Source organism: Choristoneura fumiferana, chromosome 8 (genome assembly GCF_025370935.1).
Source record: "Choristoneura fumiferana chromosome 8, NRCan_CFum_1, whole genome shotgun sequence".
Taxonomy (NCBI): domain Eukaryota; kingdom Metazoa; phylum Arthropoda; class Insecta; order Lepidoptera; family Tortricidae; genus Choristoneura; species Choristoneura fumiferana.
Window position 1 is genome coordinate 2341435 of NC_133479.1, and position 18957 is coordinate 2360391.

At 38.9% G+C, this 18957-nt stretch overlaps 1 protein-coding gene across 1 annotated transcript in view; it reads right to left on the minus strand.

The window, feature by feature from the left end:
• Positions 1 to 18957, minus strand: part of LOC141430111 (uncharacterized) — a 276496-nt gene that overhangs the window by 76280 nt on the left and 181259 nt on the right. The window contains 3 exon segments of the mRNA XM_074090657.1: positions 1598 to 1817; positions 6087 to 6189; positions 14742 to 14937. Of these exon segments, the coding sequence (XP_073946758.1) occupies positions 1598 to 1817; positions 6087 to 6189; positions 14742 to 14937 (519 nt within the window).

Consider the following 18957-nt stretch of genomic DNA (forward strand, 5'->3'; position numbering starts at 1 on the left):
AGTGTATACAACAGATATTGTCTATGCCAAATGTGAAACAAATAGACATTCGATTCTTAAGCAATAATTTTCGTCGAGAGAAAACCAATGCCAAATATACACTCGAAACGAATGTGGTTGAACGGTTTAATCGAGACATAGTCACGAAAAAGTATCGGCAAGCAGAATGCAGCATAAACCCATATGAAGGGTCCACGGAAAGAACGTGTCTAGTCACCTAAGCAACTTTTTGAGTTATAGCGGTTTGAAAGTTAGTCATCACAAGCAATTACTATGGTTACCATTTATTTAAAAGATCAAAAAATAGATTTTTTATTGTTTTCAGATTATTTAATTCAATGGTAAGTCATAGTACTTTGTGAGCTCTACATTTTGGCATTAAAATCTCATTTTCAAAAAAAAGTGACTAGACATGTTCTTTCCGTGGACCCTTCATATGGTAATCATTCAGATGATTGAATTCGCGAGACGCCAATGTTCCTATAAACCGGGCTCTAGCACTGCGCTATGGAAAGTAAGTGGGAAGTCGGGCAGCCACCCACCATCCACCCATTCTCCCAAAAAAAAATAGTCTCGAAGATTACTTTTAACTATCTGAAGCCCATTTTATCAAGAGTGTGGCGACCTAGAAGAGACTAAGCGCCGATACAGATGGATTCCAACTGCAACCACCTGTAACTACGGACTGTCCACACATTTCAATAGCAGTTAGCATGCAGTATTACCAACAAACAACGACAAAGAACGAAACTCACTGATGCTCTTAGCCATGCACTTTCACTAAAGTGGAGATGGGCCGGACACATTTCACGATACATGGATAGAAGATGGACCATTGAAGCCGCACAATGGAAAGGACCGAAGGGAAAAAGAAATGTAGGTAGACCAATAACACGGTGGGCTGATGATATCATACATGTGACAGGAAAGGACTGGATCATGTCAGGCAAAGATAGAGAGGCATGGAGGAAGTTGAAGGAGGCCTTTACCCAAACAGGGGTCCATATTTCAATTGACTAAGACTAACAATAAATTTAAGGTATTGTATAGCAATCTTTTTTTTTTAAGGTATTTTTTTTTCTAACATTTAAGAATGTAAAAAACAAAATTAAGAAATATGGAATAAATGGCTTTTTCACACCTCTCCTTCAGAAAAGTAACTTTTCCTCCCTGACGAGAGGGAGCAAAGTGCAACTTTTCTGTTCAAGGCTTTTCTAAGTGTTTTATTGCAAATGCCATTTTTTGAAATTGATAATTGTAAAGCTATGCCATTTTCTATGCTGGTTGTTCTTTAATAATATCTAGAATTATTTTTTTCATGTTTCTTAATGCTTGGTGTGAAAAGTTGTATGAGCCACTCGGGAGCAAAATTATTTTCATCTTGGGCGTTAACACTTGAATCCCTCATTACGCTCAGGATTCTACTTTAGAATCCCTCGCTACGCTCAGAATTCTATTGCAGAATCCTTCGCTACATTCTGGATTCAATGTACGCCCTCGCCGTAAATACACCATTTTGCTCCCTTGTGACACAAATAACTATATTATTATTATTATTACCGACTGCTGGCCTTATAAAGCGTTGTTATGTACTCACAATCAGCCACGGTGACTTTGGCCTTGAATCCAGCGTAGTGCCTCGAATGGTCCGCCCGGAAGCGCAAGCGCAGCGCGTTGGTTCTCGACTGGTAGCGTAGAAGTTTGAGCTTGGCGCCCCAGTCCCCGCAGAGGCGGCGCGCGGGGAGCGCCCCCTCGCGCGCCCAGCCCGCGCTGATGGCGTCCGATTCTGGGAGAAGGGTCTCGGTTTCTTCCCATACCTGCGAGATAAAGGTGCGAGATATTTTTTTTTAAGGTCAAAATCAAAACTTATTCTTTTTAATATTATAAATAAATGCAGTTTATGTGTATTTAAGATTGTTTTTTTTGGAATCTTTTTGTATTTTTTATTTCAATTCCAAAAAAATTTACTTTTACGGTCATCCCGTAAAACCTAAATTGAAAATACAAACTGAAATATAGATGCACAGAAAAACCAGAAAAATAAGACCATCACTGGGAATCGAACCCAGGTCCTCGGTATTCTGTACCGCGTGCTATACCGCTACACCACTGATGGTCAACAGTACAGACACGAATTTCCCCTATGCACCTCATATCTCAGCTTGTTTGTTTCTTATGTTAGCCACTTAAGCAGTGACGCTAGCGACATCTATACCGTAGCCCTCATCGAGAAACTTTTTTCGGCACTCCATTGGAACTAACCGCTCACCCGGACAAGAGATGTCGTTACTAAGCAATCAAATTAAGATTGTTTTTTTTGGAATCTTTTTGTATTTTTTATTTCAATTCCAAAAAATTTTACTTCCCAGTGATGGTCTTATTTTTCTGGTTTTTCTGTGCATCTATATTTCAGTTTGTATTTTCAATTTATGTGTATTTGTTACTTTTTCATTAACGAATGTAAACTCCATTCTAAATTGCAGTACTAAAATCTTACTAAACCTCGAAATAAACATGGCAAGTTAAATAAAAGTTTGTAGAAAAACTGAACCTCATGTAAAGTAAATGAAGACCATGATGCGTTGTTTGGAAATTCTAATGAGAACTTACCGGAATTTTAATTGGAAAACCAGATCTAATTGGTAAAAGCTAATTTTTCACTTTTATCTATGTACAGTCACCAGCACCAATCTGACACAACAAGCGTGCATAAATATCTGATACGACTCTATTTCTAGGGCCGGAAGGACGTGTCAGATATTTTTGCACGCTTCGCTGTGGCAGATATTAATGCTGGTCACTGTACAATACATACTGCCATGCTATGCGCAAAAGCGATATCTCAGTAAAAAGAAGTTTCGAGAAAATTTAATTTTTGTAAGCAGATTCCTGGTAAAACTGAGAGGGAAAATTTACATTTTTTTTTAAATAAAACCCCGTTCTTTTGCTTACTTCATTGCTATAAAAATAAACTTTAACGGTTTTTTTTAAATACCGTTTTTGCATTTAGAACGGCAGCATAGAAGCAATTAATGTACACTCGAACCAACTGAATCGTGACCTACTGTGGTTTCATAGAAAAAGTCATAGTCGCATTCCTTGAAAAGGAAAATTTATAACACTTACTGTGAGAACGTTCTACGGTGAGTCAGGAATCAAATGGGTTGACTGACTTCTATGCCGCAGATGAAAACTTTAAAAATGTAAAAAGATTGCTTGACCCGAGACACGTATTTATTGGAAAAAAGAAAGAAAGCCACGGGCGCTTTGGCCTGTTTATTTTATGAACGTACGCCTCCCGTCCCGAGGATGTTACTCATAAACACCTGATTCTAAAATTGGAGTGAGAATGTCATTTGAAGAGTTATGTTTTTTGAGTAGGGTGTGATATAGCACGCGTAATCTCGTTTAAGTTAAGCTTAAACTTGTATTTTGAGACTATCTGTGAGATCCTGTAATTTATTTATTTAAACAATGAATTTTTACATAAAAATAAAAATAAAAAAACATATAAAATTAACTAAAACGGGCTTCCTCATCCAAAGGCAGCGCAGCGCGGGGCATTGTGCCTAAGACGCTAGCGGCGTTGCCTCGTTGCACTGCAAGGCTCAGTCTTTGGGCGAAGAAAAAGCCTGCTCTTTGGTCGCCAGATATGCCGATTAGTTTGTCCGACACTTCTTTCATATATTTTTTTTGTGTAATTGGCTATGTGTCACTATTTTCATATTCATATTGTATAAAAACACGCGAGAATATTTATAATTAACTTTATTGAAGTTTTCTTATTGCAAACACTGTAATTTATACATAAAAAATGTATTTTTTGGGCCAGCAAATTAGAAGGCCACTGACTGACAGAAGTCTAGATAGAAGAGAGAAAAAACATAGACAACAGATTTTAGACATAGATAAGATTAGATTTAATGTTGCCATTGATAAATATTTATCTTTATGTTTACATTTTAATTTATTTTAATATTTATTTTATGTTCGTGTATTGAACAATATAGTTTTATAAGCTGTTGGTTCTCCTCTAAATAAATAAATAAATGCAGCAATACGTGGCGAATGGACGAGTTTTGTTTGCTTATGCGATCAGCCATGACAGAAGTTTCACTGCCGTACAAAAGTGACGTTTAGGCATAAGAATCGTGCCCACTGTATGCTTCTCTGTCTATCGCATAACTCGTGTTCACTCGCACGCGTTGAGTCGCACTGAATCGGCTCAACGTTGGGGGAGGCCGGTATGTACTTGTAGCTCGGCGGCGGAATGGCCTAGTGACATCCCCCTGCCATGATACGAGTAGACTGGTATGAAAAGGAAAACAAACTAATCACAATAAGTTCACATTTTACCATTTTACTGAGAGTATTCTTGGAAAGCCGTCATAGCTTATGGCACTTGTCTCACCGCCAGCGAGGAAACGATTGGCTATCGACTATTTTCTCGCTCAAGAAACGAACAAAAGATATAAGATCCTGTGTGAGTAAAAGAGACACATATATTAATAGTTGATCGCTGGCTGTTCACACTGTCGGCGAGAACTCGCTCTTACATCTTTTGTCGCAGCGACAAGAGCTATAAAACTCGCTGAGCTATAGATACTCGCTCAGCGATGTCAGCTTGGCGGCCGCGAGTAATCGCCCGTCGCACTCAAACACTCGCTTACAGCCAGCGACAAAACTACACTCGCTTCTTGCTGCTCGCTCACTCGTTTCTAGTTACTCGCTCTGCTCGCTTCTCGCTCATCGTCGGCGGTGGGACAAGTGCCTATATTTCGTTTTTTTAAGCATTAGAAAGAAGGTAAGCGATCTTGAAGTGTCTTTTTATTGAAAAACACTTTTGAAAAATAAGTCCCAGCAAATATGTAACAATTAGCAAGGGCATATGATCATGTACATGCTTTTGATATCATAAGTAGTAGTTACTGATTTTTTTACCCGACTGCAAGGAGAGGTATTTTTTTTATAAACGTTTTTGCATAAAAAGACTCGCCAAGATTGATTACCCTTTTTCTAATGCTAAAAAAAACGAAGTGTAGTTTGTTCTATGGCATCTCAAGCAGAGGATCGTGGGTTAAATCAAATCTGGATATAAATACGTTTGAAATTTATGTATTTTACATTATTTTATTGTGTTGTACCTATGGACTTATGTTTGCATTTTTTTTTAAATTTATCCCAATAATGATATTAATGCGAAAGTTTGTAAGTTTGTTTGTTTGTTATTTGTTTGTTACTTCATCACGTCTAAGCCGCTGAACCGATTTAGATGAAATTCGGTATACAGATAGTTTGAGTCTCAGGGAAGCTTGCCTTCGGAATCCAAAAGCTTAATGGTTACTTGACCTGAAATGTAAATTTTAGTTTTTTTTTTTAATTTATGACGGTGGAAGCAGTTCTCACTTCCACTGAACGTAGATAATAGTTAGTGTTTAGTTTTGTAACTAAGGGACCCCATACATCCCTGTATTATTATTATTATATTTATTTTTTGTATTTTCTTTTATTTAATCGTATACTGTAGTTTTTAAGTATTTTATTTGTAATTATTTTATGTTGAAAAAATGACTTTCTGCCAAGTTTCTTGCGGCGCATTCTTCTTGGCAATGATGGTCTTGCCGAAAGCGCTGGTAGTTTAAAAAATGACGTGTAAAAGTGCCCATTGCGGCCTATTTACTGAATGAATGATTTTGATTTTTTTGATTTTGAAGGACATAGGATAGATTTTATTCCGGAAAATTGCATAGTCCCGCGGGATAGTGAAAACTGAATCCTACGCGGACGGAGTCGCGGGTAACGGCTAGTTATGTTTTAATTTTCAGCTATCTATCTATTATGGTTCTTGAGATACATCCCTCGGACGGACAGACCGAACGGACAATTTAGTGACATTAATTAATAATTAGCACGGTTCCGTATGTCACCTTTCGGGAACGGAACTTAAAAAAAACTTGTGTCGTCAGTGTAAACACGTCAAGTGTTTTTTAAAAAGACCTGTGTCATTGGCATAATGTTATGGTTATGAGCTTTGATCGCAACACATTGGTAACAAAAAAAGACATTACGTAGCTTTGTGTACGTACTTCGTTATCTGTGGCGGAGTGGTCCAGAGGCATCCACTCCTCGGGGACGTCTGTGGCATTCTCCACTCCAACCTCTATGATCTCCAGGAAGTCATAGCTGCAGCTGAAAAAAAAACTTTGTTTCCATAAAAAAACACGTGTGTGCCAGACTCTCACGCCGAGTCCATAGAGTAAGTACGATACGATGTAATAAAAGCTATAAAAGACTATGTTTAAAATTAGAAATCTTCCTAGGTTTCTGATGTAGGTATGTCACCACCGTCCATTATTTACTATGAGCGGTTGATCAATGCTCGGACTTATGCGACCGCAGTAGCCCGTCACTATGGGAATTGCGTTACCACAGGATTTTCTTAAAATAATCAGTTTATGAACAAAACTCACCTCACCTCATCTCACTTCAAGGATTATGATGATAATGAACGAGAGTGGAGGGTATTCATTACTCTAATCTCATACAGGCTGAGGCTGAGGCTGTTTGGGATGTTTTCGGTGTATTTTCATCATCATCATCATCATCATATCAGCCGTAGGTTGGCCACTGTTGGACATAGGCTGGGGCATGCATTGAGGGTAGGCGGCGTTAGTGCTGTGTCGGAGAAGGGGTGGTAGGAGGGTAGTCCAGATACAGTCAGGGATGGCTTCTTCATCTAACATCGTAATGGGCGATATTTGGAGATTGAGCAAGACGACAAAGTTAATCAAATCAACACTTAATCAGCAAACACTATCAGTAGGTACAAGGTAACGTGAACAGTTCCGCAGTCGGTCTATGCGTCCAGTCTCTAGCAGAACCAGCAACAGAATGTCCGCATCTTGCCCACCCGGCTCCGCCCTAGCGCGCTACGGCGAGGGATCAACCAATCATAATCCACTTACCACTTCAACGAATAAATTCGCTTGACTATCTCGGTGACCCTCGTTTTTCATTAAAATATACCTTAAAACGAGTACCTATATAAACATACACGAGCAATTCTTTTATATTTATTTGGTAGTAGGGGTTTTCGGGGATCAACTATCGATCTAGCTTGGTCTTATCTCTGAGAAAACGCGTGTCTTCGAGTTTTAACCCGGTCATTCAAGTACTGTGTTTTGGGGTACGCTAGCTGACGTGGTTTGAACGGAGCGGGTGGATGCCTATTGAAAAATAGCATGAGCAGCTCTAAGTGCGCGCGTCGCGTGCGACAGATTGTACCTTTGCACCCGCGCTAGCTATCATAGGCCATAATATTAATCACCAAAATTTCACGAAAAATTGGTGACATATCAAAACTTTGGGCTTAAAACCACTAAATTTAAATTATTGTTCGTTGTACTTTATTTATTTCTTGGTTTGTTATAGTTATTTTTTTTCTCTTAAGTTTATTTGTGTATGTATAGATAAGTGGTTTATTTATTATATTTGTGTATCGTTCCGTGAGTCACAGACGGTTCTGGCAGAAAATCAGCGCTGCAGGCGTTTAACGCTTCAGCATAATGCTGAGTCAGCGACCGTTTCACTTTCGCGGGGACACACAACATTGTGTATATTGTATTTACTATTTTCATGTGTTTTTCTGTATTTTTTTTATTTTATTTGTGTTTAACTAGCTGTATATGTGTGTCTTCTGTGTTAGTGAATAAATGTCTTCTTTCTTTCTTTCTTCTTCTTTAAATTTCATAATACCTTATTCACTAATACCCCTAATTTTCAAATTACCATGGGCTCATAATACCTAAAATGTCAAATTGTCTCTTGTATTAAAACTAAATTCATTATGACTTTGACTGAAAATGTCATATTCTCTAAATACCTAAATATTGAAATGCACAATTCATTCAAATACCGATTGACAGAAACGACAAAATATTAAAACAACTCAAACCGAAAACACCCAAAAGGTAAAATGCCAAATTTTTTTTCACGGGTGGTGTTTGACAAATTTGATGTTGATTAATTACTTTCAGTATAGTTCCTGTTCAACGTACAAATTTAGGTATTTTAACTTTTGGTTGTTTTAAGCATTTTGATTTTAAAGTTTAGGTATTATGAGACTAAGGTATTTTGAAATTCAGCCATATTAAGATTCCGGTGTTATAAGGAAACAAAATTAGGCATTCTGCAATTTAGGTATTTTAAGACCAAGAAGTTTTGAGATCCGGAAATATTGATAAAAAGGTAAAATGCAATTTAGAAGTTACAAGCCCAAAGCATGTCAAGCGAGTCAAGAACGACTTTATTCACTAGTAACCAAGCCGTATGTAAAGTGAAATCCAGATGCATAATATGGCATAAACCATCCATTTCATGTGAAGCTGGGAGTTCGATTTGAGCATAATGTTTGGAGAAACAACCGATTTGGAACTTTATTTTGTTAGCGTTGGGGCAGAATTTGGTCAGACAGGTTTAGATTTAAACGGATTGCCATATTGCTTATATTTGATATAAATAAATGTGACAGCAAAAGGTGGAGTGTTAGCTATAAGTTAGTACAGATCTATTGAGTAATGTTTTGTCATCGTATTTTTAGGGTCCCGGAGCCAAAATGGCAAAAACGGAACCCTTATAGTTTCGCCATGTCTGTCTGTCTGTCCGTCCGTCCGCGGCTTTGCTCAGGGACTATCAATGCTAGAAAGCTGTAATTTTGCACGGACATATGTATAAATTATGCCGACAAAATGGTACAATAAAAAATTCAAAAATATTTTTTTAGGGTAAAGTGGGGGTGGAACCCTATTTTGGGCGTGTCCGACACACTCTTGGCCGGTTTTTTCGGCTAAGTTCCTTTTTATATTGCTTCTCAATTAGCTTTTGTAAACTTCAGTAAGCTAGTTGAGAGAGCAAGATAAATATGAAATTTTCCGACCAAATACGACGGCACAATATTATTCACTACATCTGTACGTATCCTTCCCAGCCTATAATACGTCCTACTGCTGAGCACAGGCCTCCTCTCAGAGCAAGAGGGCTTGGGCCATGGTTCCCACGCGGGCCCAGTTGGCGGATTGGGAACTTCACACGCACCATTGAATTGCTTCGCAGGTTTGTGCAGGTTTCCTCACGACGTTTTCCTTCACCGCAAAGCTCGTGGTAAATTTCAAATGTCCGCACATGAATTTCTAAAAACAGAGGTGCGAGCCGGGGTTTGAACCCACGACCCTCTGCTTGAGAGGCGATAGGTCAAACCACTAGGCCACCACATCTGTACGTATGTATCTCTTTATTGCACGAAAATAGAGAAACAAACATAAATAGTCAGTTGGTTTGCGGATTTTTGAGGGGGTCGAAAATGTGATACCGCTATTGATTATTTTCTATAGTTTTCGCTCCTTTTTTAATTGCACCAATGCGAAGCCGGAGTGGCCTAGATTCAAGTCGTGTAAGCCTATATTTTTATTAATGAAACTTCAATAAAAATAAAATCAAAGCTAATGGTATTTATTACATTGCACACATCTGACTTCACCTTCCCTAAGTACAGTCACCTGCAGTAACATCCTATCGTCCTTAGAAATAAGTCGTATCAAACATTTATGCACGCTTTACTGTATTTGATACTTGCACTGGTGACTGTACTCATCGCTCAAGATAACGTGGAAAAATATCGGAGACCGGAAAATATCTAAAAACAACAAACAATCCCGGATACATTGTTCAGAGCGCCAAGTTTCCGCTAGTCAATATTTGGCGAGTCTTGGCCGAGACTTGGCATTGTCATGGCTTGCGTTGGCGGGCCAGCCAAGTGGAAAAGTGTCGTAACTTTCTTTTAAAACTTTTGAGAGCTTTTTACAATGATACAGTTATTATTTTTCGTTGCTGATGGTTTTTACTTCGAACTAAACTTCTTCATTCCGGAGTTTCTGCTCAGCAGTGGGACAGAAGGGGCTATTAATAATAATAGGTTTAATAACAATCCTGCAACGAACGATGACAAGTTCTCAAAAAACTGCATAAATATCATGGGACACTTGACACCAATTGACCTAGTCCCAAACTAAGCAAAGCTTGTACTATGGATACTAAGCAACGGATAAACATATTTATATAGATAAATACATGCTTAAATAAATATAAAACATCCAAGACCCGAGAAAAAACATTCGTGTAATTCATACAAATATCTGCCCCGGCCGAGAATCGAACCCGGGACCTCAAGCTTCGTAGTCAGGTTTTCGAACGACTTGGCCATCCGGTCGTCTAAATGCATTATATAAAATGACCATTATGTATTTTGTCCATTATTATTTTTAAACTTTATGGATTTTGATAGTACAAGTAAAAGCTAGTTGTGACATAATACTGAAAATTATCTTGTGTAAATAATTCCCCAACAAAATGCATATACAGGGTGTATGCGCTCCGTCGTATCTGAAATAGATTAGGCCACCTACATAGGTACACAACTCGGGCACGGAACGATCTGTCAGTGGGTAACGTATGGCTCCGGAGGCCCATCAAGATAGACAGATCGGTTTGAAATAGTCCCCGTTATCATGTAGACAAGCCCCATTATTCATAAAAAGTTACCGACTCATTGTAACACGGTTGGGTGTGTCGGTCTGACAACTATTCATATAACTATCATCATCATCATCATCCCAGCCTATATACGTCCCACTGCTGGGCACAGGCCTCCTCTCAGAACAAGAGGGCTTGGGCCATATTTCCCACGCGGGCCCAGTGCGGATTGGCAACTTCACACACACCATTGAATTGCTTCGCAGATTTGTGCAGGTTTCCTCACGATGTTTTCCTTCACCGCAAAGCTCGTGGTAAATTTCAAATGTAATTCCGCACATGAATTTCGAAAAACTCAGAGGTGCGAGCCGGGGTTTGAACCCACGACCCTCTGCTTGAGAGGCGATAGGTCAAACCACTAGGCCACCACGGCTAACATATAACTATACCTAACATTTATTTACCTACATTTCACACCTGCAAATAAATCTTTATTTAGTTTATTTTTATTTAGTATAATGCTACATATTTGATTTATTCAAGAAGTGAACTCGCTTACTTATAAACCTAATCCATAGAAAGAAATTATGACTAAAATAATTAATTAGAGATTTGTAATTATCATTAGTATCAAGAATAAACGTTTATCCTTCTTTCTAATTTTGCAATAAAATAACCATAATAATTTTTGAATAATAATAATAACGAATAATAAATAATGATGATAATTTATTGAATCAGGCGTTATTTTGCGGAGGTCCATATCAATGAACTAAAAGAATTTCCTTGCTCACCCGCGACCTTATGATAGCTAATTTTATGCAAGATATGCGTTTTCATGCAGTTCCTCCAGTTCGGCGTGGAGAGTAGACAGCCGCTGAAATTACTGGCACTTGAAGTATCCCATCTTAGGCCTCTAGGTTGCCGACGCATCTGCAATCCCCCTGGTGTAACAGGTGGAGACCCAGTTGCTCGTTTGCCATACAGTAGAATAAAAAAAAAAAAAAATTTGAACCGGCCAGTTTGACGACCGGATGGCTAAGTGGTTAGAGAACCTGACTACGAAGATTGAGGTCCTGGGTTCGAATCCCGGCCGGGGCAGATATTTGTGTGAATAACACGAATGTTTGTTCTCTTAGTTTTACTAGTATTGTGTGTATCAATAAAGAGTTATTGTATTGTATTGTATTGTATGTCATACCGTTTCTGTTTATTCGGACAAAGCAAACAGAAATGGCATCACAGATATTTGTAACATAAAATTAATCAATGAATGGTGAAGCAGGGGGGTTATATAATGTCGTCTACATTTACCAGGTGTCTGGACAAATGAGAAAGCTCGTTCGTTACCTCTGCACAAAGATTGAATAAAACGAATAAAACAAAGAAATCTTCAAGCAAGGATTTCTCCTTTGTCTGTATTTGCAGCTCTCCTATTTACTACACGCTGTAGAATACAAGGGTGCTACAACTTTACTCATATTAAAACGAAGTACCTGGGCGACCGAGCTTTGCTCGGGCTAAAACTCGATAACAAGCGGTTTCCCAGAAATTACACCAAGCTAGATCGATGTTTCATACCCGAAAACCCCTACATACCAAATTTCATCAAAACCGTTGGAGCCCCGAAATATATACAAGAATTGCTCGTTTAAAGGTATTACATAGATAGATTAGATAGATAGATAGAGACAACAACACAAGTTTGAGGATCGGTTAGTCCAGTAAGTAGTTAGAGAATCTGCTTAGTTATGACGCTTGAGGTCCTGGGTTTGATCCCCGGTGCTGGCAGATATTTTGTATGAATAAATAAATAAATATCATGGGACACTTGACACCAATTGACCTAGTCCCAAACTAAGCAAAGCTTGTACTATGGACACTAGGCAACGGATAAACATACTTATATAGATAAATACATACTTAAATACATATTAAACATCCAAGACCCGAGAACAAACATTCGTATTATTCATACAAATATCTGCCCCGGCCGGGATTCGAACCCGGGAACTTAAGCTTCGTAGTCAGGTTCTCTAACCACTCGGCCATCCGGTCGTCTCGGTCTATGAATAATACGAATGTTTGTTCTCGAGTCTTGGATGTTTAATACGTATTTTAAGTGTTTTCTATCTACTTAAGTATGTTTGATCGTTGCTTAGTACCCGTAACACAAGCTTTGCTTACTTCGGGCCTAGGTCAATTAGTGTCAAGTGTCTCATGATATTTATTTATATTCATAGAGCGCTAAAAACCAGTTTTAGTGTGCTCCGGTTCTCATGCTGCACAAAATGTGTTTTTAGTAAAATGGCGGGCACAAAACCTTTTTTGTTCCGGCAAGCTGTGCCAGACGTGTGGAAAAATTGCGAAAATGTAGTTCCGATGGACAGGAAATGTTGAGAACGGAGTATGCTGGCTATGTGGTTTTCACGAGATTTTATTTGTCAAAAAGATTAATTCGTCATCATTATCAGCAGGAAGACGTCCACGATTAAAAAATAAAAATAAATATCACGGGACAATTCACACCAATTGACCTAGTCCCAAAGAAAGCTTTGCAAAGCTTGTGTTATGGGTACTAAGCAACGGATAAATATAATTATATAGATAGACACATACTTAAATACATATTAAACACCAAAGACCCGAGAACAAACATTCGTATTTTCCATACAAATATCTGCCCCGACACGGGAATCGAACCCAGGACCTCAAGCTTCGTAGTCAGGTTCTCTAACCAACCACTAGGCCATCTGGTCGTCCAAAAGTGGTGGTTGATTATTTTCAAATTTTTGATGTATATACCGACAACTGATTGAAGTAAAATCGTAACTACACAACAGATGCTCCGAGGAGAGCGCAAAACAAAATTTTGCGACTTTAATGAGCTAAATTATACTTATTAATTCAAGATAAGTTACTAATCTGTACGAGTAACTTTGGGCTTCTAATAAGCTCTACACAGTTCGTATTTCCTTATTAACGCCCGAAAGACACAATGTGTTTTATTTTTGGAACTCTTTGCCACTTTGAAAATTTGGAATCAGCTTGCAGCACCCGTCACTCAGTTTATGTAATGTATGTCCATGGGCGGCGGTGATTGTTTTCTATCAGGTTACTTGTTTGCTCGTTTGCTCCTTATCACATAAAAATTGCGAAAACTCAGGTAAATTCTGAGTATATTTTCTAGTTGCCGTCACGTCCAAAATGTCAACTAAAGCCTTCAGCTTAGCCTCCGAGAATTTAATATTTACACCAAACTCGTTTAAACGTCCTAACGTGCACTTTAATATAATAAATGAATAGTAAAGAAGCTTGACAATTTCAAGGAAATACTGTTTACTACATATTAAAATATTTCGTTTAGAAAATAATTGATCGAGTAAAACATTACTTTACTTAGGTCTATATCAATGAAACACACCTAAAAGTAGCATCATACCCAGGCCATATTCTAGAACTGAATGGATGATATCTTATAGGGGTCTGGAAGTAAAGTACTGTTCTACTCTTTTGTGCTCGTTCGCTTTAGAACTGGCAACCCAGTTCTATTTTCAATATTTAAATTTTAAATAGCGAACGGATGCAAGGGGTGTCCAGAAAACTTGTATTCCAGCAACCAATGTGAATGGTATCGATAATAAAATTACAAAAGATCCCATGCTTTCATTGAACAGTATTAACATCATAATAATATTTACATCTACAGTACTTACTGCGGCTCATGCGCCGGCAGCTCCTTGAAGTATACTAGCAGCGCGTGCCCCGACGATGCGCTCGCGCACGCACTTAATATCCTCACGGTACGAAAACCGGGAGAGAAGACCACGGGCTGTGGCCGCATCTTTACATTACATAGACGACATGTTACAGCGGTCTGGAAAGTACTAATTTGCTCGTGCTCTGTCAGCAACTCTTTAAAGTGCACCAGCAGCGCGTGTACAAGTCGCTCACGCACTTAACATCGTCAGGGTAGGCCGTGAACCGGGAGAGAGAGGACCATCGGGTGCGGCTACATCTTTACATTACATAGACGACATGTTATAGCGGTCTGGAAGGTACTTACTAGAAGTGCATCAGCAGCGCGTCTGCAAGTTACTCACGCATTTAAGATCGTCAAGGTAGGCCATAAAACCGGGAGAGAAGACCACAGGGTGTGGTTACATCTTTACGTTACATAGACGACATGTTACAGCGTTCTGGAAACTACTTACTGCGGCTCGTGCTCTGTCAGCAGTTCTTCGAAGTGCACCAGCAGCGCGTGCGCCGGCGGCGCGCGTAGCTCGCTCACGCACTCGACGTCGTCGGGGTAGGCGCGGGGGAAGCCGGGGGAGGAGACCACGGCGTGCGGCCGCAGGTGAGACAGCACGATTGTCTCGTTGCACTGGATGGACGATGCGGTGTAAGGATCTGGAAGTAAATTTGGAGGTTAGATTGAGATTAGCTTAGGGTTAGAATCATTTTTTCGGTAAAGACAAAGAATTCCCTTTATCACATAGTATTTATTTTTCATCTCTCCTGTTCGGAAATTTTAATTTTCATGGGTAGATAGCCGGGTGGAAAATTGCCTTTTCATCTCTAGGGTTGAAAGTAATTAAAAAAAAAATCGGTTAGCCACGGAGTCGAAGATAATTGTATGTCAATGACACTTTTTTTTCAGGCTTCGGCATGACCAAGATGATGATGAGATGCATGTCTTGACCAAGGAGCTTATATACAACACTGGAGGTTGAACGCCAAACATCCGTTTGAAACAAGAAATTAGATCTTTATTAGGTAACGAACATATTCCATCTCTTTCTTTAGTTAGGTTAAGAAATGGAAGACATTCGTGAAATGTAAAAGAAAGAGACGGAATATATAAATAAGTAATAAAGGTCAAACTTCTTCGTTCGGCGGTTAACCTCCAGTTTTGTATAAGTATAAGCTCCTTGGTCGTGACCAACTCTTTTTTTTGTAGTCGGCAAAAGGCCAGTCGAAAAAGTACCGTTGGAGGTTGTATATAAGTAAATTCAATTTATTATTATTCTCATCTCTTTTGTAGCATTTTACTTTCCTCACAGTCGAAATGAAAAGTAGAAAGTCTAACTCAGGTGAAATTACCAATTTCCCCTCGAACTATTGGCCACAAATATCTCGGGTGAAATGGGTCACTTTCCACCCTTGGTTATCAATCTACTATTTAAAGGTAGCAAATTGGCTGGTTAGATTACTTTCTCAGAATCGTTATATCTAATTAGCAAAATTTCTATTCGCATTTTTCCCCAAATGCTTTTTTTAATGAACCTTATTTTCACGGTAGCGTTTTTTCCTCAGTTGAATTGATATAGAAACAGCGTCAACGAAGCTCCGCGCCAGCGGAGCCCCTATTTCTGCGTGCTCTTGGATCTTCAGGCCGATGCAAATTTAACATAACCTAAACCTACCTATGGCTACTAGGCCATCATAAATAAGTCTTTATAAACGACTAGCCTTTGCCCGCAGCTTTGCCCGCGTGGAATTCGGTTATCGCGCGCTGTTCGCTCGGGAACTGTGCATTTTGCCAGGATAAAAAGTAACATATGTCACTCTCTGACCCATAAACTACCTACTTTATGCCAAAAATCACGTCGATCCGTCACTCCGTTTCGACGTGAAAGTCGGACAAACATAAAAACACACACACTTTTGCATTTATAATATTAGTATGGATATACAATTCATCTCGCACTTTTGGATTAAACCTATAACTTGGAACCTAAATAAACAATTTTTGCGATGACATTTCTACAAACTATGCTGTAGCCAAACAAAGATGGCGGATTTAAATAAAGTTTGCTGAAGTAGCAATAAAATGTTAACTCGGGCAACAGATCGGTCGCGTTCTGCAAACAGAAAGCTCGCGTTTCATTGTGAATATTACAATGTCTGCTGGTATTGTTTAATTTAAGTTGTATTTTTATCTAGCGCTAGCGAGTGACATTTGAATATTTTTAGCAGTCTAGAGTATCTAGCTTTGTGTCGTGCTCGGTTTTAGAATGGATGGATAAACCCATGGTATGGGCAAAGATTGGGCAGCTAAAAAAAATAAGTACCATACCATACCAGTACCAGTACCAGCCCATAAACCTGTGTTTTCTGTACTGCCTACTATGTGTTGGTGTACAATAATAGTTCTTTATGTGGCTGGTGCATAATGCCTAATTATGTATAGCCGCATACATAACTTTATCTACATGCATATCATAAGTTTTCTATAATATGTTCAGATATGGCCTATATTTTGACTTTGACCTTGACCTTGACTTTGAACTTTGACTTTGACTTGACTTTGAATTTAATTATTATCTACATGCATGTCATAAGTTTTCTACAATATGTACAGATATGCATTGTTAAAAAAAGTATTACCGATACTTTAATGTGAACATTAAGTGCACCCGCTTATACCAGGTTTCTTAATAAAGGCCATTTGATAGTCGTTTCTTAACATATAATAGGGAAGTTATGATATGCATGTAGATAAAGAGTTATTGTATTGTACCTACACAGTATATAACGGGTGTGGCCTGTAATACGAGCAAAAAATTAAAACATAGATCATCCTCGTCAAACTGAACAACATTAGTTCAGCGACTGTTAAAAATAATGGAGTCTATAAATTTTCAATTTTTCATACAAAATTAAATACTTCTATCAATGTACCGTGAAGCCGTGGTGGCCTAGTGGTTTGACCTATCGCCTCCCAAGCAGAGGGTCGTGGGTTCAAACCCCGGCTCGCACCTCTGAGTTTTTCGAAATTCATGTGCGGAATTACATTTGAAATTTACCACGAGCTTTGCGGTGAAGGAAAACATCGTGAGGAAACCTGCACAAAACTTGCGAAGCGATTCAATGGTGCGTGCGAAGTTCCCAATCCGCACTGGGCCCGCGTGGGAATTATGGCCCAAGCCCTCTTGTTTTGAGAGGAGGCCGGTGCCCAGCAGTGGGACGTATATAGGCTGGGATAATGATGATGATGATGATGATCATCAATGTACGCCATCCTAGAACCATCCGACGTCACCTGTCACGCTACAAACATTAAGCATTTTGCTTTACATTGCTTTTTCGAATAAACTTAAAAGTGTAATAAAATAAATAAATAGTTATTTTAAAAGTCGCTGAACTAATGTTGTTCAGTTTGAGGAGTATGATCTATATTTTAATTATTTGCTCATATTAGAGGCCACACCTCTTTGGCTTTGGAAATTCAGTCAGCACTGGCCAGCAGCATTATGCCAGCATGGAGGTTTGGAGGTAAGTACGCATTACAATCTCCTTGTTTACCAGTTCGTGAAAACAATAACTTAACTATATATTATTGTTGATCGAAGATATATTAGCTTATATATATCTACCTATCTGTTATTTTAGACTAGGTACTACTAAAATCAACATCATCCCAGCCTATATACGTCCCACTGCTGGGCACAGGCCTCCTCTCAGAACAAGAGGCCTTGGGGCCGTAGTTCCCACGCGGGCCTAGTGCGGGTTGGGAACTTCACACGCACCATTGAATTGCTTCGCAGGTTTCCTCACGACGTTTTCCTTCACCGCAAAGCTCGTGGTAAATTTCAAATGTAATTCCGCACATGAATTTCGAAAAACTCAGAGGTGCGAGCCGGGGCTTGAACCCACGACCCTCTGCTTGAGAGGCGATAGGTCAAACCACTAGGCCACCACGGCTCACTACTAAAATACTTATATCAAAATAAATCATATCGTAGCTGGACACTTGGGTATATTTCCTTGTGAAATACGAACGTTGCAAGTTAAATTAAAGTTCGTAAATCAAAGAGTTACTAAGTGTTAGGTTTGAACTATGGCCTCTAAAGCAGAAGATCGTGGGTCCAAAAAAACAATCTTTATCGTGGGTTACATTTGAAATTTACCACGAGACTTGCGGTGAAGGAAAACATCGTGAGGAAACCTGCATGAAACCTGTGAAGCAATGGTGTGTGTGAAGTTTTTAATTCGCTATTCGTGAGTGGCCTGTACCCAGCAGTGGGCGGTGGTGGTTATTGTTCTTTTCATGTAATTTTTTCTTTAATTTTATACTGCAGTTTAAAAGTATTTTATTTGTAATTATTTTATTTTGAAAAAATGACTTTCTGCCAAGTTTCTTGCGGCGCATTCTTCTTGGCAATGATGGTCTTTCCGAAATCGCTGGTAGTTTAGAAATATGACGTGTAAGTGCCCATTGCGGCCTATTTAGGTACAGAATAAATGTTTTTTTTTTGGACATACAGGACGACATATAAGTAACCTATAATTTTAGTGTCAGAAAAAATATAGTGCAGATATAAGCTAAAGTATAACTTCAGTAATGAGTGTGTCGAGTGTCGCCTCATGGGAAATACGCATTATACGGTGCTCGTTCAAACATGTTTACAAGGTATTGTTCGTGTC